The sequence below is a fragment of the Triticum urartu genome, chromosome 1A (genome assembly GCF_056163025.1).
Source record: "Triticum urartu cultivar PI428250 chromosome 1A, HENAU_Tu73, whole genome shotgun sequence".
Classification (NCBI taxonomy): Eukaryota; Viridiplantae; Streptophyta; class Magnoliopsida; order Poales; family Poaceae; genus Triticum; species Triticum urartu.
Window position 1 is genome coordinate 161,315,284 of NC_141873.1, and position 22,773 is coordinate 161,338,056.

Sequence of the window (22,773 nt, forward strand, 5' to 3'; positions counted from 1 at the left end):
GATCCTAATTTGCTGGAACCTCTGGAAACAAAAAGATGCCCGAGTGTTCGACATCAATGCACTTAACCGAAGTTGGTGGGTGTCATCCTTGCGTAGTTGAGGGAATGGCGGACAACGGGTGCTAGAGGATTATGTCGTTTTGTGAGTAGTTAGACTAGAGCTAGGTGTCGATGATGGAGCGTCTTTGTTCCTCTTTTTGGCCTACGAATTTGGGTGTCTTCATCCTACTTGTATGCTCTTGTACATTATCTCTGTCTTTTATAAAAATATGGCACATGTGTTGCGTGCTCTAAAAAACATCCTTGTTTACTTGTACAACTTGTTTCAGCGTTTTTTGAAACCGAAAATTTTGAAGTTTTTTAAAAAAATGGCCTCTATGAAAGCCGAGATCCAGAACGCCACACTCCTTATTTATTATTTCGAAAACACTATATATCACCCGGCATATTGCAGCCTCGCGTCCGCCGTCTTCTTTGCACACCACGTGTCCCATGACCACCACCACTAGTTTTTGCAATTAGCTCATTGTTGCAATCTATCTTAGAGCATCTGCAGCCGGGCGCCTCAAAGCCGCCTCATACGCCCGGGCGGACCGCCCAGTGACTGTCCTATCACGATTTTTGACCCAGACAGCCCCCTTAAATGACCCTCGAACGCCCGGGCTTACTGGCACCCCTCATATTCAGCCCAAAAATGAGACAAATATAGGGGCGCCCGGGCATGCCTGCCACGTTGGACCCGGCCCACGCTGGCCCACCCGACTCCACATATATTCCTCCCCATCCGCTCGCCGGACCAAACCCTACCCACTTCACTCCACTCCCCTCCACTCACCTTCGCCGCCCAAGCTCATCTCCGACATGGAGGGCAGCGGATCCGAGTCCTTCACCTCCAGATCCGTCGACCCCGAGCTCATCCCATGCGGCCCCGAGGAGGAGATGCTTGTCCGGCTTGTGCTCCGCCGTGCCTGGGAGGAGGTCCGTGCACGACAGCGCTTGGACTCCTTCCGTCGGGAATCCATTGCGTCCGCCCAAATGGCGCATGGAGCCGGCGCTAGGCCAGTCGTACCTGCCTCGCTGGAGGCCGTGCGGTCTGTCTGGCGTTCAAACGCGTTGGCGGACGCGCAACCTCTCCGTTGGTGCGCCGAGCATCGGGACACACCATGGGCCTCATCCGACGAGAACATGGCATGGCGTGCCCGCCGTGCAAGGCATCGGGCGCGGGAGGCGGCGGCAACCCTCGCGGCGGTGGAGGTCGGTGAGGCGGAGTCGCATTCTCCGATGCCCCATACACGCATCAGTCCGGGCGCCGCAACCGCATCATGGTGGATGTCGGCGGCTCATCCCAGGATGGATCCGTCATCGATCTAACGTCCACTAGCACCCGACGGGTTCCGGGTTCCGACGAGGAAGAGTAGGGTATGGGAGACAGCGGCGCCTTGAGTCCTGTGAGCCGCCTCGTGTCCCATATCCTACTCTACCTTGCCGGTGACCGGACCAACACTCTGAGGGGCACAGCCAGCCGCCGGACATGGCCATGGCGGAGCCGGGCGAATGGGGAGCGAAACCGGACGAAGCTCCACTCAAAGATCGATGCGTTGCATGTAATAATATGAATTTGAGGTATCCATATGTTGAATGCATTTTTTGAGGTGTGACCGACCACTGTCCGCGAACGCGTCCGGGCGCGTCCGCGGGCATTTGAGGGGTCGAATTTGCCAAGTATGATTGTAGATGCTCTTATCGCAACAACGGCTCCATTTGCAGGATCTAGATCCTTGAGAGAAGTCGCTTCTCGTGCTCCTCCCTAGCTCTAGTCGAGTGCGCCGCCTCCCCACTGCTTCGAGTTCCCGTCGAGTTGCCGCCTCCCTATGCTGTTCCGACTGCCGCCACCAGTGCTTGCCACTGACTAGCATGCCGGCAAGCTTCTCTGGAGAGCCGCACCCCGTTGCAAGGGGAACGGATCCTCTAACATCACGAAGGGATGTCACAAAGCTACAATACAAATCCAGTGCAAAACAGAGAAGGGATGTCACGGTTATTGTAGCGATATGTAATGTAGACAGTTATTGTTCATAGAAAATAAATCTAAAATTGATTTTATTGTATCATAATTTTGTTTGTATGTGATTTTTGTAAATGTATATAGTAGACTTGTAATTTGTAAATTAATTCAAGTCATTTTAACCTTAATCATATGGATATGAAGAAGGGATATCAGGGTACTGTAGCTTCCATGACATCTCTTCATGATGTTAGAGGATCTCGTTCCCGTTGCAAGGCGTGCAATCAGAGTGACCGAGCTCCCCCGTCAAGCTGTCACCTGCCCATGTTACTTTGAACGCCAGCAACCATGTACTCGTCGTGTCGCCCTTATTATTTTTGGGCGTGTTTAGCTAGCGGCCGAAGGCTCGCTAGCGCTTGCGAGCGACCGGCCAAAAAAAGCAAGCGCATGTCCCCCTGGTCTTAGAAAAGGACATTGTTAATTGATCACCCTATGTGGTCTCTTCTTATGTAATGGATGTCTGCATGCTGCTGCATTAATGTTCCTTTTCTTGTGCATTAATTTTTGGTTTTCAAAATTATAAAAGACATATCTTCTAAATCACGTGTCGAAATTCAGATCCGTTTTTACCGTTAAAACCCTCGTGATGTGCTTTTCAAAAATAGACCCCCCATGGTGATGTTTCGACGAACTAGTATTTCCGCCAACTAAATATCAATGTATGTGCAACTAGACTACATTACTTCGTCAACTGAGTATATGTGTGTGCCAACAGTCCTGCCAACCAAACATCGATGTGTATGCTAGACTACATTGTCGCGCCAACTGAGTATATGTGTGTGTGTGCCAATAGTCCTGCCAACTAAACATCAATGTGTGTGCAACTAGACTACATTGCCGCGTCAATTGCGCATATGTGTGTGCAACTAGTGTCCTATCAACTAAACATCAATGTGTGTGCAACTAGACTAAATTACAAACCAACTGAGCATATGTGTGTGCAACTAGTCTTCCTGTTAACTAAACATCAATGTGTGTGTAGTTAGACTATATTACAAGCCAACTAAACATCAATGTGTGTGCAACTAGTCTTCCTGCCAACTAAGGGCATCTCCAGCCGCGCCTCCAGGAAGGCCTCCCCAGGCGGTTTTTTGCCCCGGCGCCGAAAAATCGGCCCAGTCGCGCCCCTAGGAGCTCGATTTTCGCCGGCCTGGGCCGAAAACAGCGCCGGCGGACCCAGGCCGAACCCGGCGTGCTGGGGGCGCCCGGGGGCGCCGGGGCGAACTGTTTTGGCGCGAAACAGCCGCGGGCCCGCCGCGTCTGCGACTCTACCCTCTTCTCGCCCCTTCGTCGTCCTCATCGCCTCGTTTCCCGCGGCGAATCAATGCCAAAGCTGCCGCGCTGCCGCGCCGGTCAGCCTGCGCCATTGATGCCTCACGGGCGGCGCAGTGAAGACCGGATGACGCGCGTCCCTCGCCCTCCCTCGCCCGCCACGCGTACTCACGGCGGCTCGCGCACGGGCGGCGCCTCGGCCTATATAAACGCGCCCCAGCGCACTCGGCGACCCGCACTCTCTCGCCATCGTCGTTCCTCCTTCTTCTCTCTCTCGCCGTCGTCGTTCCTCCCTCTTCTCTCTCTCGCCGTCTCCCATGGCCGAGCGCTTCCCAGGCGACGGCGCGGCGGCGAACGGCTTCGGCCGCCGCCATCTTCACGAGAGCGAGGCTCGCCTCCTTTTCGAGGCCGAGTACCCGGTCTCGCCGGACATGCGGGTGCCCGGGGCGTGGAGGATCAGCGCCGGCGGTGTGCCGGTGCCCTCGATACCCACCGGCGCGGCGCGGCGTGCGGAGATCGCACGCATCCGCTCGTCCCTGCCGCGTGCGGCGAGGGAGGGGCCACGGTACGTCCCCGACAACCCGCTCTGGGAGCCCTACTTTTGCCGCCATCACGCCGAGCAGCTCGAGGCCACCAACGGCGTCGAGCCCTCCGGCAGGCTCAACGCCGTCGGCCGGCGTCGGTGGTGGGGCGTGCCCGGGCGCACGTTGGAGGCCGTTCTCGAGTACATCGAGGGCGGCAACACGCCGCGCCTCGAGTACCCCGCTTCCCCGTCCTTCACACGCCGCCAGGGAAGCTCCTGGACCCCGAGGCGCATGGAGACCGGGGGGTCCTCCTCCTCGTCCGGTGGCTCCCCCTGCCTCCACCTCCGCCCCGTCAAGCCGGAGCCCCAGGGCGCGCCTGTCAGCGCGCGCACCCGCAGCTCCGGCGTCCGCATCGGCGACAACGCCTCCCCCATCGGCCGCTTCGTCCTCGTCGAGTCCAAGCCGGAGCCTGGCCTCCCCGCGGAGTATGAGAAGGTAGCCCGGCGTGGCATCTCCGACGAGGACGCCCTGCGGTGGGCGCGGGACGACTACCTCCGCGACGAGATGGTCCGGCAGCGCCGGGCCCTGGAGGAGATCACCGCCCGCAAGCGTGGGCACGAGGACGAGCACGTCATCGTGGTCCTCGACAGCGACGGCGACGACGACGCCCCCGGACCGTCCAACCTGCCGCGCCAACCGGGGGAGGGATGCAGCAGGGACGGCGGAGGCGTCGGCGGGGGCGACGACGACGACGACGACGGCGGTGACTACACGCGGTTCTACCGCCTCCTCGGCATGTAGAACCGCGGGCGGGCGGCAAGGCGGGCGGCGAGGGAGACGGCGGAGGTAGCCCGCGGTAGTTTTCCCTTTTTTTCATAAAATATGTTTAAATTTGAACGAATTCGAACGTGTTTGCGCCGAATTTAATCATTTTAAAAACCCGTGGGGGGCCGCGACTGGGGGGCATCACGCCTCCAGTGCGCGGTTTAGCGCCGGTGCGCCCTCAGGGGGCGATTTTTTGCCCCTCCTGGGGGGCCAACGGCTGGAGATGCCCTAAACATCAATGTGTATGCAACTATACTACATTACAAGCCAATTAAATATCAATGTGTGTGCAGTTAGTCTTACTGCTAACTAAACATCAATATGTGTGTAACTAGACTACATTAGAAGTCAACTAAACATCAATTTATGTGCAAATAGACTATATCGCGGCGAGGTCGAATCATCTTGATCTGCACCGTACGGGCGGTCGCTGCACCCCAACATCTCCAACGAGTTCGCCGGAGCGCCCCTCGTTCACATGCTTTCTTCTGCCCATGAAAACCATGCACTTCATCCATGAGAATCTACACAGCTCGTAGCAGCAGCTGCATACACAAAACAGTGATGGGATCTCTATCAAATCTTCTATCAATCAAGAAGATGGTGCATGCTTGGGCCAGTGACATGCCGCCTGTTGCTGCAGCCGGCTAGGCTGGGCGTCCTACCGGTGGAGGAGCTAGCGGCGGGAAGGTCCTCACAAGCATCGCGCACATGGCGTCTTTGGGGTAGCCGAGGCGGGGGAGCAGATGGCAGAAAGCTGTGACATGGCCGTGGCCGTCGTCCTGCACCTGCAAGAAAGAAGGTAGAGTGGAGCTGGTGGAGAGAGAAGGGAGGAATACGGTGGCCGGAGAGCAGTGCCTTGGGGAAGGAGCGGCGGAGGGAGCGGAAGAGCTCGGAGGGCGGGGTGGAGGAGGGGGAGGAGGCGATTACGTAGTCGACGACGGCACCTACAGCCTCGGGCGAGACGGCGCGGAAGAAGCTCTCGAGGGCGGCGAGCGCTATGGTTGGACGGGACGAATGGATAGAAACAGTTGTGGTCATCGAGCGGCGTCGGCTCGAGAAACCGCCCCGACCAGGTACCACCTGACCAACGCGCGAGATGATAGGAGTGAGATCGTGCGCCAGGAGCCGGCCGCTCGACTCCTCCGAATAGTGCGCGCGCACTTTTTAGAATTTAGGATTATTTTTTGCCTCGGAACCTCAAAATTTTGAAGATAGCCCTGTCCGCCGTTTATTGTCCTAGCTGGCGATGACATGTAAATGCCTTTTGGGGGGTCATGTGTCACATGACCGAAGATATTTTTGCCTACACATGCCGACTGGGTGGGTCGCCACCGTCGTTCTAATAAACAACGCTCTAGTCCATAGACCAGGCGCACGCTCCATCGAAGCTTGTTGGCGTTCCCTGCCCTCGGGGTCTGCGCATGGATAACTCGTGGGTGGGCCCGCCGCTCCCTTCACCCCGCAGATTTTTGTACCCGCCCGTGCAAGGAACCCACCAAACCGATTAGCCCAACCCAGCCATTCCCCAAGCAGCAGAGGCGGAGAAAAAGACAGCCGGCGGCAGAGGAGGGGAGGCCAGGCCAACCACCGGTCGGAGCGGCGGCGGTGGCGGTGGGTATCTGAGTTACTGGCATGGTGGGCCTCGTAGGTGGCGGCGCGCGGGCCTGGAGGCTCAGCGACGAGGCGGCTAACGGCGCAGGTGGAGGAGGGGCGGCGACGGAGGCGGACTACATGCGGCGGCTGCACGGCCACGCGCCCGGCGAGAACCAGTGCACCTCCGCACTCGTCAAGCACATCAAGGCCCCCGTGCACCTCGTGAGACCCCCATCCTTTCCCTCCCTGCCCCTGCTCCTCCTTTGCTGTACCTTTCACTGTTGCGTGGTTAATGGATTCTGATGCCGTGCTTGCCTCGGTTGGTGGGTATTTCCTGGATCTGGGATTCTCGTTTTGCTGCGCTTGCTTTGGCGATCTTGTTCGGCTATTGGCTTGTTGACGTGTTTGTGATAGAATTCAATGGCCCAAATCTCCCGGGCAGATGGATAGCTATTTCATCGCGCCGACTGTTTGATTCATGTACCACTGTGTTTGCAGGTTTGGTCGCTCGTGCGGAGCTTCGACCAGCCGCAGCGGTACAAGCCGTTCGTCAGCCGCTGCGTGGTGCGCGGTGGCGACCTCGAGATCGGCAGCGTGCGGGAGGTCAACGTCAAGACCGGTCTGCCGGCCACAACTAGCACCGAGAGGCTCGAGCAGCTGGATGACGACGAGCATATCCTCAGTGTCAAGTTTGTTGGAGGCGATCACCGGCTCAGGGTTCGTGCTTTCTAGTAGTCATTTACTGCTCTACTTCTTACTAGTGCCTAAATGCTCCATTATAATAATTGCTAGATCCTGCAAAATAATAGCTAGATGCTCCATTACAAGTCTGATGCTAACATAGTCATAGATAATATAAAATTGAATGCAATAACTTTGTCTGCCATATTAGAATGAACCAGCCCCCTTGCAGAATTATTATGCAGGGGTAAAGGCTGTCTAGAAATTCCCTTCCCCAGACCCCACCTTGTGTGGGTGCTTTGAGCATGGGTACACCCTTCATTAGAACTAATAATGGTGTCATTGAGAGTGTTGGGATTTCCACAACGATCACAAACCCCTCAGATAGAATCTGAGAATAAAACTCAGAATGGCCACCCCTCAATTCAAGAGAAGAGTACCGATTGGATCAAGAAGAAAACCCCTATTATATGAGGGGTCTTGGAAACTGTTGTGACGCTTTCGTGACGAAGGTCACCGGGGCAACTTGTGACAAATGATAGCATTTTACTCACTTTGTGTACATTTGTAATTACTAATTGGAAAGGAAGCATTTAGCTTTTGAAGAGATCACAAGTGCTTGTCCTGCAGTTTTCAAAATCAGGTATTTGACCACTAAGGAAGGAACACGGTCATAATAGTTTGCAGTGTGATTTTCTTGCGTTGTCTACCTTCTCTAGAAGGAACATGATGTGCATGTGGTTTTACTGTATCTTGAACCTTGCAAGAAGTTGAAAAGTTAAGTTTTTGTTGATGGACATGCCTGCACCGATGATCTTTAAGCTTCTGTTTGATCCATACTGATCTGATGTGTTTCCACTTCTTCAGAACTACTCATCCATCATAACAGTCCACCCACAGAGTATTGATGGGCGGCCAGGGACACTTGTGATCGAGTCCTTCGTGGTTGATGTGCCCGACGGCAACACAAAGGATGAGACTTGCTACTTCGTTGAGGCCGTGATCAAGTGCAACCTCACATCTCTCGCTGAGGTATCGGAGCGGCTAGCAGTTCAGTCACCTACATCGCCGCTTGAACAATAGCATCCTCACGGGCACGGACTTGTGAATCGGCATGAATAAGAAAGAAGCTTCAAAGGCTAGCAGGAAATTTCTATCTTTTACAGACCGGTAGATTCTCCATTTTCTTCCATATATATATATCGTAAGGATTAGTATGTAGACTTGTGTACTTGTACTAGTAGCTAGTGATGCTTTAGATCTTAGCAACTGCACCTAGCTACCTCATGGTTATGTATGCATACCTAGTATGTGTATGTAACAGGGAAGCATATGGAGTGGTTTTGCCTCTTTGGTGCATTTGAGACAACTAGTTGCCTACTGTACTATGTTCTTGGATAACATTCCACTAACGCTTGGGGTTGAGGATTTTGACTTGTAGATTTTGGAATGGCGCTGTAATATATACATTGGTGGAAGAGTTCTCCTCGCTGTTATTGAGATGGAAGTAAATGGATAATTTATCTCTGTAGCACCGTAGTCAAAGGATATGAGGGTATATCCGTTTCAGCAATTTTTGGTTAATCATGGGTTCTTGGGGTTCTAATTGACATGATTGGTGAGAGAAATGTCTGAGTTTTCCTGTGTAAAGTTAGGTTGCCAACCGTTTGAATGCCAATAGAAAGTCACGAGGACGAGGAAAGAAGATCATCCTTCTATGCCTCTCTTTCATGCTTGCTTGGCTAGGCTCGATTCACATTGATACATTGATTTGAAGTCAAACAATTAAAGTCTCGTCGTTCTAATCCTCTTGTTGTAACTTGTAAGTACCTTTCTAAGCATGTGTAGATAAGCCAAGGCATCACTTTCAATACTAGAAGCTCCTGAAATGACTTCTAGAAAGAAAAGAAAAAAAAAGTCTGCTGGGCAAAACAATGCGGGAACTGTTTGCGTCTGCTTGTAATTTTGTGTGGTTGAGGGAGACGTTGACAGCGACTTATTCCTACCCCGATGGATGTCAGTTTTGCAAGAAAAAGATCTTCAAGAAATTGTGAGCATCTCCAAGGTCTCCTCCAAATCACCCCGTTTATTCATACAACGGATTTGGACGATGTAACCACAAGTCGACACCCCTGGATCACCGAAATATGTCCATTTATCCACTCATCCCCTATTTCTTCCTACAATTTTGGGGACAAAGCAGGGTAGCTCCATTTTGTCTCATGTTTGTTGCCACATCAGGACGGGCCTACCACCAACCCTCTTTCCTCTATTTTGTTGACATTGTTTGTTTCGAGGTTGCTTACCCCTTGTGCTCGCCTTTGTCAAAAACGTTCCTAGGCTCCCGCCGCCGGCCCTCTCCCCCTGCCTCTCCTCTCCCTCGTCGCAACCGAAGGTGGTTGCCGGCTCGCCGCAGGGCCGCTGGTGAAGGTGGCGGCGAGGATTTGGCTGCTCTTCCTCGGGGAGCTCTGGATTCGTGGCGGCGGCCTCGGCTGGTGGATCGACGTCGGGCCTGCGGCGTCCGGCGCTCGTTGGTGCTGGCCATTCTTTCTCGGCAGCGGGGGTGGCGAGGTAGCGGCGGGTGGTGGCTGTGATGCGGGCGGCTCCTTGGCGCCCGATGTAGATCTGGAGGCTTCCGTTTGCTTCGGCCAGGGCTGCCTCCGATGGTCCTCCCTTGGGCGGCCATCAGTCGCTGGAGTTGGGCCAGTTTGGAGGCTGGAGGTGGGAGGTGGCTCCGGAGAAATCCGAGGCCGACACTGTTGGCCACGACGGCGGTGATGCCCAAGGGCGTCGTACCCTTCTTGTAGGCGCTATCCAGGTTGACTTCTTCCACTCTTCCTCCCAGGTCGTATGCCGGGTGAAAGCCCCAATCCTTGCTGGATCGAGCGACAGCGGCGCTCCGGGCGTCGTTCGTGGTGAGCTTGGGGTGGATGTGATGCTTTGTTTGCTTGGCGGCGGTTGTGTGACACCCCCGACTTAATCGTGCACTAATCATACACGCAAATGCACACGATCAAGATCAGAGACTCACGGGAAGATATCACAACACAACTCTAGACACAAATTCAAACATAAAGCTTTATATTACAAGCCAGGGCCACGAAGGCTCGAATACATAAGTCAGAGGAAGCAACAATATCTGAGTACAGACGTGAATAGACAAGTTTGGCTTAAGAAGGCTGAGCAAAACAACGATATCTACATCAAAAAGGCACATGCCTCCTGCCTAAGAGTCTCCTAACTACTCCTGCTCATCGGTGGTCTCCACGTAGTAGTAGGCTCTATTGGTGTAGTAGTAGTCATCGACGGGATCAACTAGCTCCTGAGCTCCGTCATCTGATCACAGCAATCGCGTAGAGAAGAAAAAGGTAGCAAAGCAACCGCGAGTACTCATCCAAAGTACCCGCAAGACTTACATCAGATCTATGCTAAGTATGCATCGATATCAAAGGAATGGGGCTATATCTTTGGACTATACTGCAGAAATGCCAGAACAGAAGGGAAGGCCTAGCCTATCGAAGACTAGCATCTTGCAGCGTCTTGCAGCATTAGAAAGAGAGTAGAGTAACATATCATATAGTAACAAGTATATATTAGCCATGCCCAGAGATCCTACCTCGACTCCCTGCGAGAAAACAATCTCAGAGCCATCATATGCATTTAGGCTCTCCAATATCCAGTTCTTGTTGTAATAGATCAGGATACAACTCCGAGCGTTCATTACCGTGGACACGGCTATTCAAATAGATATACTTCCCTGCAGGGGTGCATCAACTTACCCAACACGCTCGATTAACTATGGGTGGGCACACTTTTTGGGTCATGCCCGGCCTTGGTTGATCGACACACCGTAGTCCTACCTAGACTCAACAGAGAGGCCAGCACGCCGGTCTACATCCTAAATGCGAAGGGGTAATGGACCAATCACCCTTTGCAATCCTACGCGTTATGAACGCGGCCTGGAGCAGACCCACCCCCTTATACAAGCGCAGGTGGTTACCGTCCAACTAGGCGCGCGCCGCTCAATTGCTGACGTTTGTGAGCTTTCGGAAGAATCGTACGCCGTCGAGTGCCCATAATTATTCTCGCGTGGTGGTTAGTGCGAAAAGGCCAAAGGCCTGCTCAGATCACATATCCAAGCCCGTTAGTGTTTTGGGAGCACGCGGGGACGATCAGTGACCTTGTCGCCCCGTCTCGAGGACTTACGACAAGGGTCAGGCCCATCCCTCTCTAGGGCGGTTTGCTTACCCGGCCATGCCTCGTAATTATCTCGCGGGTACCCTCCAGGTCAACCCGACTCACAAGATATTGTCAGGAACTCAGGTCTCCACCTCTACCGGGATGGTACCGCATGTCCCTTCAGTCCCACAGCACCAGTAAGAGGGGCAACATGTAAAGGTAACAGTATGTCCGTGTCATCAAGGGGGAAATCCAAGGAATCACCCTCGATGGATTCCCACTCGATGTAACCGTCAAGGTGAACTTGGAGGAATCAACCTTGATAGGTTCACACTTGAGGGGATGCACAGCAGAGGCATCATCGAAGGTGGTGAAAGAGGAATCACCCTCGGTAACCCACAACTACGCTACAAAGGTATCATCAGGAGCGAGGTAGGAGGTATCATCCTCGACACTCGATAGTAGCTCTGTAGAGTCGTACAACTAAAGGTGGGTGTGCGGTGATGTGTCGGCCTCAGCATGTCGATCACCCCAGATCTAATCTTCTAGTAACAAAGCGGGGCAACAAGGACAAGGGTGAGGGGTCACCGATGGATCACTAACCAACCTATACTAAGCATATAGGATAACATGCAAGGTAACTACAGCAGGTTACGAAAGCAGGCTATGCATTAGAATAGGAGCTATCGAACAATAGTAGAAAAATCTAATGCAAGCATGAGAGAGAAAGAATGGGCGAGATAGGAATGATTGAGGGGGTTTTGCTTGCTAGGAAGCTCTACTAAAAGGGGCTGGTCGTCAGGAGTGCAGTCATACTTGGGAGCAGCGTCGGTCTCGGTATCTACCGGAGAGAAGAGGGGGGGGACAATAAATATAAAGCAATCAAATGCATCATGATGCATGACATGACAATATCCTGTGCTAGGGGTGACCTAATGCAAGGCTAAGCGTTACAGACGGAGCAGGAAAATATCCGGGAGTATTTTCCCGACTTTAGGTAGTTATCGGACAAATTAACCGGAGGGAAAGGTTCCATGTTTGTAGTATTAGAGGCATGTGGCAGGCATGTGGCAGGCATGTGGATGGCATATTCGGATTCGTCTTTTTCTGATCATTTTTCATATATAAATTATTTTCAACTAAGCTACGGTTGAATTTATATGATTTTTTGAAGTTTTAAAGAATTTCTGGAATTTACTGGAATTGTTATTTATTCGAAAATAAATGGATAAGTGCTAGATACACCCAGAAGTGTACCCAGCAATTGCAATAGGGCTGACAGTGGGCCTGTTGACTGGCTCAACAGCCCAGTCACCAGTTGCCCAGTCAGCAAGCTGACTGGGCCAACCTTATCCATTGGAACAATGCGCGTGGGTCCCATGTGTCATACACACACTGATAACAAAACATTTTAACTAATCTATATTAGGTTAATTAGATGCGGGGCCTAGTGGCAGTGTCTCTTTAGGGCAGCTTTTAGATTAGTGGCTAATTGGCCTTAGGCTAATGACCCTAGGCCCACCTGGAAGTGGCCCAGGGGTGGCTTAAATGGCGATGGCGCCCAGGGCACGTCGGTGACCAATAGGGCAACGTAGTGCACACGACACAGGGCCAGGGCGGCAAGCAGCGGGTGATGGCGGCGGCAGAAACGCTGGTCGGCGCAAATGTGCTTGGCGACTGCGGGTGAGGTGCGGCCCGGGCATGGCGGCTGCGTGCGCGAGCGCGGGAGAAGGCAGCGACGGCGGCGGGCAACAACCAGCGGGAGCAGCAACTAGCAAGAGGAGGGGCGCGGGGTACTGGCGTGGTCGCGGCCAGGGCGCGCGCCGGGGAGTCAAGCGCGGGGCGACTGCGGTGCAGGGGACCGCTCGGGGCGAGGGGCAGCGGCGAGGCCTCAGTGTGGGTGTCAAAACTGGTAGATCTCAGGTAGGGGGTCCCGAGCTATGGATCTAGGATCAATGGGGAACAAGGGATGAAGAACACAGTGTTTACCCAGGTTCGGGCCCTCTCGAAGAGGTAAAACCCTACGTCCTGCTTGATTGTATTTGATGTGTATGATATGGTTACAAAGTCGATCTACCCCGAGATCAGGCGAGCTAAACCCTAGGTTGATGGGATGATTGTTGGGAATTGTTGCATGGAAAACAAAAAAAATTCTACGCACATGCAATGATCTATCCATGGAGATGCATAGCAGCGAGGGGGAGAGTGTGTGTACATACCCTCGTAAACCGTAAGCGGAAGCGTTTCACAACGCGGTTGATGTAGTCGAACTTTCTTCGTGCTCCAACCGATCTAGTACCGAACACACGAGACCTCAGCGTTTCTCCACATGTTCAGCTCGGTGACGTCCTCCGCCTTCTTGATCCAGCAAGACGGCGAGGTAGTAGATGAGTTCCGGCAGCACGACGACATGGTGACAGTGATGGTGAAGTGATCTCCGTAGGGCTTCGTCTAAGCACTATGAAAATATGACCAGGGGTGTAAACGGTGTGGGGGGGGCGCACATGGTTAGGCAATTGTCTGTTGTATGCTAGGCGCCCCCTCCCACATATATATAGGTGGAAGGGAGGGAGGAGCAGCCAAAGGAGGCGCCCAAGTAGGAGGAATCCTACTTGGGAACCCTCCCAAGCCGCGCCCCTTTCCTTATTTGGAGTGCAGGGAAAGGCAGGGGAGGGTGGCGCCCCCTTTCCTTTCACCTATGACAGGGAAAGGCAGGAGGGGCTAGCCCTCCCCCTTTCCTTCCCAGGGCTGGCCAAACAAGTTAGGGGGCACACCAGTCCCCTTGTGGGCTGTTCTGTCTCATCCTTTGGCCCTTAAGGCCCATATCTTGTCGGGGGGGGGGGGTGCCCGAATCCCCTTCCGATGACCCGATTCCTTCCCGGTACGTCCCGAAACACTTCTAGTGTCCAAATACCATCGTCCTATATATCAATCTTTACCTCTCAACCATTTCGAGACTCCTCATCATGTCTGTGATCTCATCTGGGACTTCGAACAATATTCTATCACCAGAACGTATAACCATATAACACTATATCGTCAAAGAATGCTAAGCGTGCGGATCCGATGGGTTCGAGAACTATGTGGACATGAACGAGAGACCTCTTCGGTCAATAACCAATAGTGGAACCTGGATGCCCATATTGGCTCCTACATATTCTACGAAGATCTTTATCGGTCGAACCGTTATGACAACATACGTAATTCCCTTTGTCCATCGGTATGTTACTTGCCCGAGATTCGATCGTCGGTATCTTCATACCTAGTTCAATCTCGTTATAAACAAGTATCTTTACTCGTTCCATAATACATCACCTTGTGACTAACTCCTTAGTCATTTGCTTGCAAGCTTATGATGTGTATTACCGTGAGGGCCCAGAGATACGGCTTCGATACTCGGAGTGACAAATCCTAATCTCGATCTATGCCAACTCAACAAACACCTTCGGAGATACCTGTAGAGCATATTTATGATCACCCAGTTAGGTTGTGAGTTTGATAGCACACAAGGTATTCCTCCGGTATCCAGGAGTTGCATAATCTCATGGTCGAAGGAATATGTATTTGACATGAAGAAAGCAATAGCAATAAACTAAACGATCAATATGGTAAGCTAACAGACGGGTCTTGTCCATCACATCATTCTACTAATGACGTGAACCCGTTATCAAATGACAACACATGTCTATGGTTAGGAAACCTTAACCATCTTTGATCAACGAGCTAGTCAAGTAGAGGCTTACTAGGGACACGGTATTTGCTTATGTATTCACAAATGTATTTAAGTTTCCGATCAATACAATTCTAGCATGAATAACAAACCTTTATCATGAATAATAAATATAAAATAACAACTTTATTATTGCCTCTAGGGCATATTTCCTTCAGTCTCCCACTTGCACTAGAGTCAATAATCTTGATCACATCGCCATGTGATTAACACCCATAGTTCACATCGCCATGTGACTAACACCTAGAGAGTTTTTACTAGAGTCAACAATTGAGTTAACATCGCCATGTGATTAACACCCAAAGAGTGCTAAGGTATGATCATGTTTTGCTTGTGAGAGAGGTTTAGTCAACGGGTCTGCCACATTCAGATCCGTATGTATTTTGCAAGTTTCTATGACTACAATGCTCTGCATGGAGCTACTTGCTAATTGCTCCCACTTTCAATATGTATCCAGATTGAGACCCAGAGTCATCTAAATCGGTGTTTAAAGCTTGCATTGATGTAACTCTTTATGACGAACTCTTTATCACCTCCATAACCGAGAAACATTTCCTTAGTCCTCTTTAGGTACCTAAGGATAATCTTGACCGTTGTCCAGTGATCTACTCCCAGATCACTATTTTACCCCCTTGCCAAACTCATGGCAAGGCACACAACAGGTCTGGTACACGACATGGCATACTTTATAGAACATATGGCTGAGGCATAGGGAATGACTTTCATTCTCTCTCTATCTTCTGCCATGGTTGGGTTTTGAGTCTTACTCAACTTCACACCTTGTAACACAGGCAATAACTCTTTCTTCGATTGATCCATTTTTGAACTTCTTCAAAACTTTATCAAGGTATGTACTTTGTGAAAGTCTATTAAGCATCTCGATCTATCCCTATAGATCTTGATGCCCAATATATAAGCAGCTTCACCGAGGTCTTTCATTGAAATTCTTATTCAAGCATCCTTTTATGCTATACAGAAAATCTATATCATATCCAATCAATAATATGTCATTCACATATAATATCAGAAATGCTACAGAGCTCCCACTCACTTTCTTGTAAATAGAGGCTTCATCATAAGTATGTATAAAACCATATGCTTTGATCACCTCATCAAAGCGTATATTCCAAATCCGAGATGCTTGCACTAGTCCATAGATGGATCGCTGGAGCTTGCACACTTTGTTAGCACCTTTAGGATCGACAAAACCTTCTGGTTGCATCATATACAACTCTTCTTTAAGAAATCCATTAAGGAACGCGGTTTTGACGTCCATTTGCCAAATTTCATAATTATAAAATGCGGCAATTGCTAAGGGACTGACTTAAGCATCGCTACGGGTGAGAAGGTCTCATCATAATCAACCCCTTGAACTTTTCGAAAAAACCTTTCGCAACAAGTCGAGCTTTGTAGATGGTGACATTACCATCAGCGTCTGTCTTCTTCTTGAAGATCCATTTATTCTCAATGGCTTGCCGATCATCGGGCAAGTCCACCAAAGTCCACACTTTGGTCTCATACATGGATTCTATCTCAGATTTCATGGCCTCAAGCCATCTATCGAAATCTAGGCTCATCATAGCTTCTTCATAGTTCGTAGGTTCGCCATGGTCTAGTAACATGACTTTCAGGACATGATTACCGTACCACTCTAGTGCAGAACATGCTCTGTTTGACCTACGAGGTCCAGTAGTAACTTGATCTAAAGTTTCATGATCATCATCATTAGCTTTCTCTCTAGTTGATGTAGGCATCACGGGAACGAATTTATCTGATGTGCTACTTTCCAAATTGAGAGAAAGTACAATTACCTCATCAAGTTCTACTTTCCTCCCACCCACTTCTTTTGAGAGGAACTCCTCTAGAAATGTTCCATTCTTGGCAACAAAGATCTTGCCTTCAAATCTATGGTAGAAGGTGTACCCAATTGTTTCCCTAGGGTATTCTATGAAGACGCACTTCTCCAATTTGGGTTCGAGCTTATCAGGCTGGAGCCTTTTTACATAAGTGTCGCAACCCCCAAACTTTAAGAAACGACAACTTAGGTTTCTTGCCAAACCATAGTTCATACAGTGTCGATGGTGCCCTATTTAATGTGAATGTGTCTGTCTCTAATGCATAACCCCAAAACGATAGTGGTAAATCGGTAAGAGACATCATAGATCGCACCATATCCAATAAAGTACGGTTGCAATGTTTGGACACACCATTTGGCTGTGGTGTTTTGATAACCCACGAGTATAGGGGCTCGTTTGTAGCCTTCTTCGATAAAATAAGAGTGTCGAACCCAACGAGAATATTCCCTCAAGTTCTATCGACCACCGATACAACTCTACACACACTTGACATCTGCTTTACCTAAAACAAGTATGAAACTATTTTGCAAGAATAAATCTACGAGTACTTTGCGAGAATAAAACTATGAATAAATTTGAAGGTAATAAAAGTGGATAGCTTTTGTCAATAAGAAAGTCATTTGTCCCTAGGCAATCGATAACAAGTACCAGCAATCATTTTTGCAATTTTATATGAGGGAGAGGCATGAGCTAATATAATTTCTCTACTTGGATCATATGCACTTATGATTGGAACTCTAGCAAGCATCCAGAACTACTAAAGATCATTAAGGTCGTGAAACCCAACCATAGCATTAAGTATCAAATCCTCTTTACTTCCATACGCCATAACCCACTTATCCGCGTTTAGGCTACTGTCACCCCCGCAACACTGACAATAAGCAAACCATGAACATATTGCAACACCCTACAGTGGGTATCCCCCATGTTTGCGCAAGATGGAGGGCACCGTAGGACAGCACCATAAATAAAATATACAATCATACCAACCAAGGTCATGATTAACCCACATGACAAAACGGATCTACTCAAACATCATAGGACAACCATAGATCATTGGGAAATAATATATGGAGTTGAGCACCATGTTTAAGTAGAGATTACAACGGAGAAGAGGTGCTACACCGCTGCATAGAGGGGGAGAGAGTTGATGGTGACGGTAGCAAGATTTTTGATGTAGATCGTCGTCCCGATCCTTGCCCCGGCGGCGTTCCGGCGCCATCGGGAGAGAGGGGGAGAAAGCCCCTTCCTTCTTCTTCCTTGGCCTCCCCCCTAGATGGGAGGAGATTTCCCCCTCTGGTCCATGGTCTCTGTGGTGGAAGAGGGGTGGGACCCCTCCGAGATTGGATCTCCCTCTCTGTTCTCTTCTATTTCACATTTTTCCAAATCTGGCCGAAAACCATTTCTTATATTCCGGGAGATCCGCAACTCCGATTGTGCTGAGATTTTAACACGACTTTTTTCCAGATATAAGCTTCCTTGCGCCCGAAGTAGATCTCCAACCGACGTTCAAGGTGAGCACAACCCACCACCACGCGCCTGGCTCCTTGGTCGCGTCGTGGTGTCTTGTGGGCTGTGTGGGCCTCCGTTTGCGGTGATTCCAACTCCCAAAAATCACATATATTCCAAAATAATTCTCCGTAAAACTTTATTGTATTTGGACTTCGTTTGATATGGATTTTCCATGAGACAAAAACATGTAAAAAACAAGAACTGGCACTAGATCAATAGGTTAGTCCAATAAATAATATAAAAAGTTGCCAAAAATATGTGAAAGTTGTATAATATTGGCATGGAACAATCAAAAATTATAGATACAACGGAGACGTATCAGCATCCCCAAGCTTAATTCCTGCTCGTTGTGATGCCCCCGATCTGGCCATACACTAATCATACACACAAATGTGTACGATCAAGATCAAGGACTCGTGGAAAGATATCACAACACAACTCTAGACACAAATAAAAATAATACAAGCTTTATATTACAAGCTAGTGGCCTCGAGGGCTCGAATACATAAGCTCGAAAACACAAGAGTCAGCGGAAGCAAAAATATCTGAGTACAGACATGAGTTAAACAATTTTGCCTTAAGAAGGCTAGCACAAAAGTAGCAACGATCGAAAAGGCAAGGCCTCCTGCCTGAGACCTCCTAACTACTCCTCAAAGTGGAAATCCACGTTGAATCATCCTCGGGATCCTCTGGCTCCTCGACTCCATCATATGATCGCAATAACCGTGAAAGGGAAAAAAAGAAAAAGCAAAGCAACCATGAGTACTCATCCAAAGTACTCGCAAGCAAGGATCTACACTACATATGCATCAGTATCAATGAAATTGGTAGTATCTGTGGACTGAACTGCAGAATGCCAGAATAAGAGGGGGATAACTAGTCCTATCAAATATTATGCTTCTGGCAGCCTCCATCTTGAAGCATGTAGAAGAGAGTAGCAAGTACAACATCAAGTAGCATCGCATAGCATAACCCTACCCGACGATCCTCTCCTCGTCGCCCTGTGAGAGAGTGGTCATCGGGTTATATCTGGCACTTGAAAGGGTTTGTTTTACTAAGTATCCGGTTCTAGTTGTCATAAGGTCGAAGTACAACTCCGAGTCGTTCTTTTACCGAGGGACACAACTATTCGAATAGATCAACTTCCCCGCAAGGGTGTACAACATTACCCAACACGCTCGATCCCCTTTGGCCGGACACACTTTCCTGGGTCATGCCCGGCCTCGGAAGATCAACACGTCGCAGCCCCACCTAGGCACAACAGAGAGGTCAGCACGCCGGTCTAAATCCTACGTGCGCAGGGGTCTGGGCCCATCGCCCATTGCACACCTGCACGTTGCGAACATGGTCGGAAGCAGACCTAGCCTCCCTAATACAAGAGCAGGCGTTCCAGTTCAATCCGGCGCGCGCCGCTCAGTCGCTGACGTCAAGAAGGCTTTGGGTGATACCACGACATTGAGTGCCCATAACTATTCCCGCGTAGTTGGTTAGTGCGTATAGGCCAGTGGCCAGACTCAGATCAAATACCAAGATCTCGTTAAGCGTGTTATTTTAAAGTAGCCGCGGACGCCGACCAGGGCCAGATCCCCTCTCACCTAGGTGGTCTCAACCTGCCCTGTCGCTCCACCTCAAAGTAACAATCAGGGGCTGCCAGGAACCCAGGCTCACCTCTACCGGGATGGAGCCACCTGTCCTTTCAGCCCCCACATCGGAATCACTTGCGGGTACTCTGCGAGCCGACCCAACTTTAGTAACCACATGTATCATATAATATGTATGTAAGTATATACGCGTGATCACCTCCTGAGTGATCACGACCCGGTAGTATAGCATGGCAGACGGACAAGAATGTAGTGCCATTGATGGAATACTAGTATCCTATACTAAGCATTTAGGATTGCAGGTAAGGGTAACAACTATAGCAACAATGACATGGTATGCAGCAGAATAGGATTTACCGAAAGCAGTAACATGCTACACTACTCTAATGCAAGCAGTGGAGAGAAGGAATATGCGATATCTAGTGATCAGGGGGGGCTTTCCTGGAAGCTCTATAGAAAAACTCGAATCCTCGACGATGAAGTAGTTGATCACCGGTTCACCAGCGGTCTCGGGGTCTATCAAAAAGGAAGTAACGGAGGAGGAACACAATAAATAACAGAGCAAACAATTGCATCACGAAGAAAGACATGGCAAAACATTGTGCTAGGGCCAACCTAACGCAGTGCTACGCGTTACAGACGGAGCGGAAAATATCCGGGAACATTTCCCCGGCTCCGGACAATTATTGGACAAGCAATCCAGAGGGGAAGGTTCCATGTTTGCTGTGTTAGAGACATGTGACAGGTATGTGGATGGCGTAAACGAATTTGTCTTATTTTTCTGATCGTTTTGCATACATAAATTATTTTCATCCGAGCTACGGTTTATTTTCTACGAATTATCGAAGTTTGTTGCATTTTCAGAATTTGTTTTAATTCGATTTTAAAAGAAAAAGGCTAAGTGCACACAACAACAGTTTAGCTACAGTGGTTTGCAAGTGGGGTCCAGTGGCTAAGTTGACCCAGTCAACATTTGACTGGTCAACATGTGAACAGTACAAGTGGGCCCCGCATGTCATAGGCTTACATATATTTTTATTTGATTTAACCGTTAATTGTCAGCAGGGGCCACATGTCATGTGGCTATACCTAATCACTAATTTGTTTTTTTGAGACAATTCACTGAATCTTTGTTAACTCGTCACAATGTTTACATGAATGGACGAAAGATTCCCCAGGTGACCTAACCAAACATGGCGGCCACCTCCCAGGGTAAGAGCATGCTTCGCTAAATTGTGAGCCTCAAAATTTGAGCTCCTAATTTCATAAATTATTTTACACGACGTAAAAGAAGAAGAATGAGTAATGATCTCCTGGACTACCTCTCCATAACTTGATCGGTGATGCTTCTGAATGTCATCAACAACCACCTTGCAATCTGATGCAACATGAATCCTCTGAATATACAGGTCGTCCGCTAGAGCCAATGCCTCCCTGACGGCAAACGCCTCAACTGTTGTTGGGTCTGTAATGTGCCTGAACACCATTGCTGATGCTCCTAAGAAAGATCCTCCACGATCCCTGCAAATTACTCCTATCGCTCCATAGCCACGACGAGACACTGATGCATCCGCATTAACTTGGAGTAATCCACCACTGGAGGGATCCAGCGAGCTGAGTTTGAAGACACCGGCTTAATGGGCGTTCCCGATCGAATCGACTTGATCGCCTGCAACTCCGACAAAAATGAGTTGATGAACCCGTGCATTGTATATGGTGATTGGAAAATTCCTTCATGAATGGCCTTTCTTCTCGCCCCCAGATCGCCCATAGAGTTACCACAACTCGGATAAAATCACTGCTTGCTAAAGGCTCATGAATTTCGAACAGCCAGTCCTTCATGCTTTCCTCCGAATGGATGCTCATCAGCTCGACAATATGTTCTGGAGCGAGAGCCCACACGCTCCCAGCCATTGGACAGGAGAGAAGGGCATGCCTCCACGTATCCCTCGCCCCACATATCATGCATGTTTCCGTCGTTGCCATGTTCCGATGATGTAATAAAACACCACATGGAGTAGATTGTCTTGCTAATCTCCAGACAAATACACGTAGTTTTGATGGAACCTCAGTGTGCCAAATGGACGACCAATGGTTGTGCTCGGCTTGTGCAACTGAAGTGCCAACTTCTTCATCTAGCCAATTTTCCCTGCGAAGTTTGGTACGCATTATCATACGATAAGCAGAACATACCGTAAAAATACCCTTGCTCTCCTCGTGCCACGCCCAAAAGTCAGCCACTCTCCTCATGCACAGTGGAATCTTAAGTATCTCCTCCGCATCAAAATGTGTAAACACTGATCTGACCAAGTCCGCCTTCCAGCTCGCTGATGTTGCATCGATGAGCTGCGAAACTCTGGCTGGCGGGTGTGGAACTAGGGACGTAATAGGCCGTTTGAAACTGTCCCTTGGTATCCAGTTATGTGTCCATATGCCCATGCTCTCGCCATCACCAATTCTACGAATTAAGCCCTGTGCCAGAATATCGCGCCCATCCAGTATCGCCCACCATATCTGAGAAGGATGAGACCCAAGTTCTGCATCTAACAACTCGCATGCGGGAAAATATATAGCTTTTAGCACTCGGGAACTCAGTGAAGTTTCATCAGTGATTATCCGCCATGCTTGTCTCGCAAGAAGTGCCAAGTTGAAAATCTCCAAATCTCGAAATCCGAGGCCTCCAAGATGTTTTGGCCTCGTCATTACTTCCCATGCCACCCAACTTGGTTTCCTTTTTCCTTGCTTTGAACCCCACCAGAACTGCCTAATAATTGAAGTGGTATTGTCACAAAGGCCTCGCGGTAACCTAAAACAAGACATAGAAAAGACCGGGATGGCTTGCGCAACTGATTTGATCAGCACTTCCTTTCCTGCAGCAGACAAGAGCTTTTCCATCCACCCCTTTATCTTCTCTCATACTCGGTCTCTCAAAT

General features: G+C 49.8%; 1 protein-coding gene and 1 long non-coding RNA gene across 2 annotated transcripts; one reads left to right on the top strand and one right to left on the bottom strand.

Moving 5' to 3' along the window:
* Nucleotides 1-4,928: 4,928 nt before the first annotated feature.
* LOC125552796 (uncharacterized) lies at nt 4,929-6,003 on the bottom strand. The gene is made up of 3 exons (XR_015599559.1): nt 5,616-6,003; nt 5,351-5,473; nt 4,929-5,230 (listed from the first exon to the last, which is right to left on the bottom strand). It is a non-coding gene; the product is annotated as an uncharacterized LOC125552796 (long non-coding RNA).
* A 146-nt stretch (nt 6,004-6,149) lies between these two features.
* Nucleotides 6,150-8,493, top strand: LOC125552787 (abscisic acid receptor PYL5). Its single transcript, XM_048716471.2, has 3 exons — nt 6,150-6,503; nt 6,780-6,998; nt 7,830-8,493. The coding sequence occupies exons 1-3, from the start codon at nt 6,321-6,323 to the stop codon at nt 8,043-8,045; spliced, it is 618 nt and encodes a 205-aa protein (XP_048572428.1). The 5' UTR covers nt 6,150-6,320; the 3' UTR covers nt 8,046-8,493.
* Nucleotides 8,494-22,773: the final 14,280 nt, after the last annotated feature.